Source organism: Rhea americana, unplaced genomic scaffold (assembly GCF_003343005.1).
Source record: "Rhea americana isolate MKP2758 unplaced genomic scaffold, rheAme1 scaffold_74, whole genome shotgun sequence".
NCBI lineage: Eukaryota > Metazoa > Chordata > Aves > Rheiformes > Rheidae > Rhea > Rhea americana.
In genome coordinates this window covers 921,339-925,421 of record NW_028186912.1, presented here as the reverse complement: position 1 = coordinate 925,421, position 4,083 = coordinate 921,339, and the positions used below count along the sequence as shown (strand labels likewise).

Here is a 4,083-nt window from a genome sequence, read left to right as displayed (position 1 = left end):
TTTTTTTTTTTTTTTTTTTTTTTTTTTTGTCTATGACAGACTCCTGCCTCATTTCCAGAAAGAGATCCAGTCTTGCTAAAGCTGTAACAATTTAGATGAAATAGTCACCTAATGCTCAGAGCTTCTGCAGGAAATAYCAATATACTTTGTATATTACCAGCGTTAAATATTCAGAGGTTAGGAGTCTGGACCCCATAAATATACAATGTTACTTAAAACAATAAATGTTTAGCTCTTTGTCTTGTGGTTTTTAGACTTTGGAATGTGCCTGAGTCATKTTTCAAGTTTGTTTTCTTTCTTTGCAGAAAAATATATTTTTGATTGATTGACAAATAATTAGAAGACTTTTAATAGCTTTTAATAAATTTTTATATTAGGCATCAAAAGGTTTAAAATAAAGTCATAATACTTGGTGATGTTGCAATGGAGCTTTGCCATTTCTGCAAAGCACTAACATAATCTCTGAAAGGATGGTAAATTGTAATAATTTGTGACCTTGTTGGCTGAGCTTTTCAGAGATTATAAATGTGCAAGTAGATTTTTTTCCATTTCCTCYTCTTCTTAATAGTGTGTTTAGAAGGTGTTCTGAAGAGCAATCTTACACATTTAAGATGTTGTTGGTTTCTCTGTTGAAAGACATCGTCCTTTACAACTTTGTGTTTTATGGTGGTGTCATTCTCTTCTATTATTTTCTAGGCCATTAGTTTACTTGGGCCTAAAAGTTTTTGCTCGGTTTGGGGTTGCTGAGTTTTTGAACTGTTCKGAAGCAACACTACGAGCCTGGCTGCAGATGATTGAAGCCAACTACCATTCCTCCAACTCCTATCACAACTCCACGCACGCCGCGGATGTTCTGCACGCAACAGCGTTCTTTCTTGGCAAGGAGAGAGTTAAGGTATAACTACCACCTAGGAGTCCTTTGGGTGAGGATTTTGGTGTGTTTGCTCAGGTACCAGCGTGAACACCAGCAGCTATAGTACTGTCATTTTAGATTTGTCATTCAAAAGTCATGCATTTATTTAAATAATGGTCCTGGCTTCATAAAGTTGTTCTACCCTTGAAGCCTTTTCCGGTGATGCATGCGGGCCCACAGAGTTTCTTTAAAGAGCTTGTTCATGTGAGGAAGGAAATTATACTTGTAACTGGCAACAATAGGAAAAAATGCTGCTTTTTTTTTGGGGGGGGGGGGTTCTTTATAAAACTTTGCAAAACCCACAAGCTCTGTAGGAATGTAGAGTCTGTTTCAGACAAACACACAAAGTGGAAAGACACCTACAAGAGGATGCAATGTAGAGCTGTTGCGTAGGTGATGGCACAGTAAAAAGCTTCATTAAGGAAACAGTTTGGGTTGAGGATGGGGTGGAAGGGCTTGAGCGAAGGTAATTCTTGGTGCACATTGAGTGGAAAATRATTACAAAGAGGTAGAATCCCTACACTCAAGCTTACACTTGCATGGTTGTGGGTACATGGAAATGATCAGACTTTATTTTTGTGACACATGATTTTTCTCTCTCCTGTAGGGAAGCCTTGACCATTTAGATGAGGTGGCTGCATTAATAGCTGCCACCATTCATGATGTAGATCACCCTGGACGGACCAACTCTTTCCTGTGCAATGCAGGCAGTGAATTAGCTGTCCTTTACAATGATACTGCTGTATTAGAGAGTCACCACACAGCGCTGGCATTTCAGCTCACAGCTAAAGACAGCAAATGCAACATTTTCAAGAATATTGATAGGTGGGTCTGCTGTAGAAGGGAAGTGTGTGGGGGATATCTGTGAATTGGTTATTTTGGGATTTTAGTGTGATGTGGATTGAGAGCTACTTCCCAATAYAGAAGATGCTATTTGAATAGGCACATTAATATGCAACCTCTTCCAGAATCCTATGTAGAATTTGGTTTTAAAAAGGCTTTAATTTTTCCCCATGCTCTGCATTTTGTAGCATTGCATGTTTTATATTGTTTGGAAGCATATAAAAATGCTTTTATGGATTACAGTGGCTCGGTCCAATTGGAAGTCTCAAGGCTACATCTGGTGCACTGCCTTCTCATTGCAGGAGCTGGGGAACAGCTTTTGGGGCATGTGTGTCGCTCAGGCAGCCAGGTGTTGTGTGCTGCGTCTGTGCGTGGCCCGCACTTGCTGGCACTGCTGCAGTCACATGTTGAGGGGAGGGAGGTGAAGCTGTGGGAGAYGTATCGGCCCCCTGCTCCTGTGCATACCCACGGCCTGGGAGCTGCCATCGTGTCAGCGTAGCTTGTGCAGAGGCAGCACGGGAGGGAAAGGAATCAGCRCCTGACACTAACAGCTAATGAATTGGTCTACCCTTTTTTTAATATATATATATAGAGAGAGAGAGAGAGAAAGAGAGAGCTTTAAGTGGAGTTCTAAGCTAACATGCAGTGCAATGGAAAAGTATTGGTTCCATTCTTGGACAAATTGTCCTAGTATTACAGTATTTYGAAATAGAATTGTAATTTTCAATTGACTTCAGGAAATTGCTTTTCATTGGGTTAAAATAACAAAATAAAGGCAGTACAGGAATTCAGGCCTGGAGGAACCTAGAGGAGTGATCTAGTCCATTCCTCCAGCCTCAGGCTGTTTGTACTATTTAAGGAAGTTGCTCGTGTGGCTGCAGCCCCCAAGCTGTGTTTTGCGGTGYTCTCTGGAAGGGGACAAGGAAAGGGCAGAGTTCTGTCTGGCAAGCTTGTGAGCAAGTAGTATTTTTCTTTCCTAGAAATCACTACCGGACATTGCGCCAGGCCATTATTGATATGGTTTTGGCAACAGAGATGACAAAGCACTTTGAGCATGTGAACAAATTTGTGAACAGCATCAACAAGCCAATGGCATCTGATGAGAACAGCTCACACGTAAGTGCCTGCCCTTTAGGCATTTCGGTGAAATTTTCCTGCTGTGGCACAGGCTAAGCCAGGACAGCAGAGACTGCACTTCAGCTCCAAGCAAGCAGAAAAGAAATGCCCACCTCGGCAGGCCTCTATATAGAATTGGCTACTTTCAGGTTTCTCTGTGCATGCTTGTGCACCGAACCCCAGCTTGCTGTGAGCCTCTTGGTTTCTTTTTATGCCCTCCAAGGTGGCACAGGGAAGCCTGGGCTCCTTTCTCCCTCTGATAGCTTAAGCATATTCTGAATTGGTTCCCTACCTCCCCCTCTTTTAAAATCTTTGTTTCCTAAGTAGTCCTGTCAGACTTAGATGAACAACCAGTGTTCCCAAGCTCTGAACACATTTCTGGGAATCTTCCTTTTATCCCTTTAACATATTTGCTCAGCAGTTGCTAAGATGCATTTAAATGTTCTCCACACACTCCCTCGAAATCAGCATTTTTAAGCTATAAAAAGCATTTTTTTTGGATTCACTTTATTTTACCAGTTTATAGCAGAGGTTATTTTAAAAATGTACAAGAGGTGGAGAACAATAAAACTGCAGCACAAAACCACTCCTGTTACAGGCCTCCCCCCCTCCAGTAGCAGTTTGTTCTGTTCCTTATTAATGGTGCCTCTTCCTATTTTTGATCTTGAGCAGCAGTTAAGAAGCAGGTCTAATCTGGCRGCTCTTTACTGGGCTACAGATGCTGAAAAAAATAACTGTTAAACATAAAGTTAGAAGATTAATGCCCCCATTGGCAAAAGTCACTGCAAAGTATCTCCCCATAAACCACACAGGCATTAATTTAGCCGTGGTGGTAAAAAGTATTTATGTTCAATTTCTGATTCAGAGTTGAACTTAGCAGCAAAGGGAAGCCATAATTACATAAATATATTATTTTGAAAATAGTATTAATGCTATGGTGAGCTGACATTGAAGCTTTTTATTACTCAATAAGGAATGTAATATACCTGTGCCCTTCTAAGCTGTTCAAGATCCAGAAGAYGATGCCACAGCAGACTTGTAACAAATTCTGTCTCCTCCACCCACCCTCCAGAGCAAAGCAGCCCTGTATTTTACTGCAATCACTCTGCCACTCTTGCATTTTTCTAGCTGTTAGGCTTACAGGTTAGCCAAGGTACACCTAAGGCCAAAAAAGTATACGCTCAAAATCTAGCACAAAAAGGCAGAGGTTT

The 4,083-nt window shown here is 41.2% G+C and overlaps 1 protein-coding gene across 1 annotated transcript in view; it reads left to right on the top strand.

Annotated features, from left to right (window-relative positions):
- The window catches only part of PDE8B (phosphodiesterase 8B), a 44,067-nt gene that overhangs the window by 36,213 nt on the left and 3,771 nt on the right, over positions 1–4,083 (top strand). The window contains 3 exon segments of the mRNA XM_085322048.1: positions 697–895; positions 1,521–1,738; positions 2,737–2,866. Coding sequence (XP_085178174.1) covers positions 697–895; positions 1,521–1,738; positions 2,737–2,866 — 547 coding nt within the window.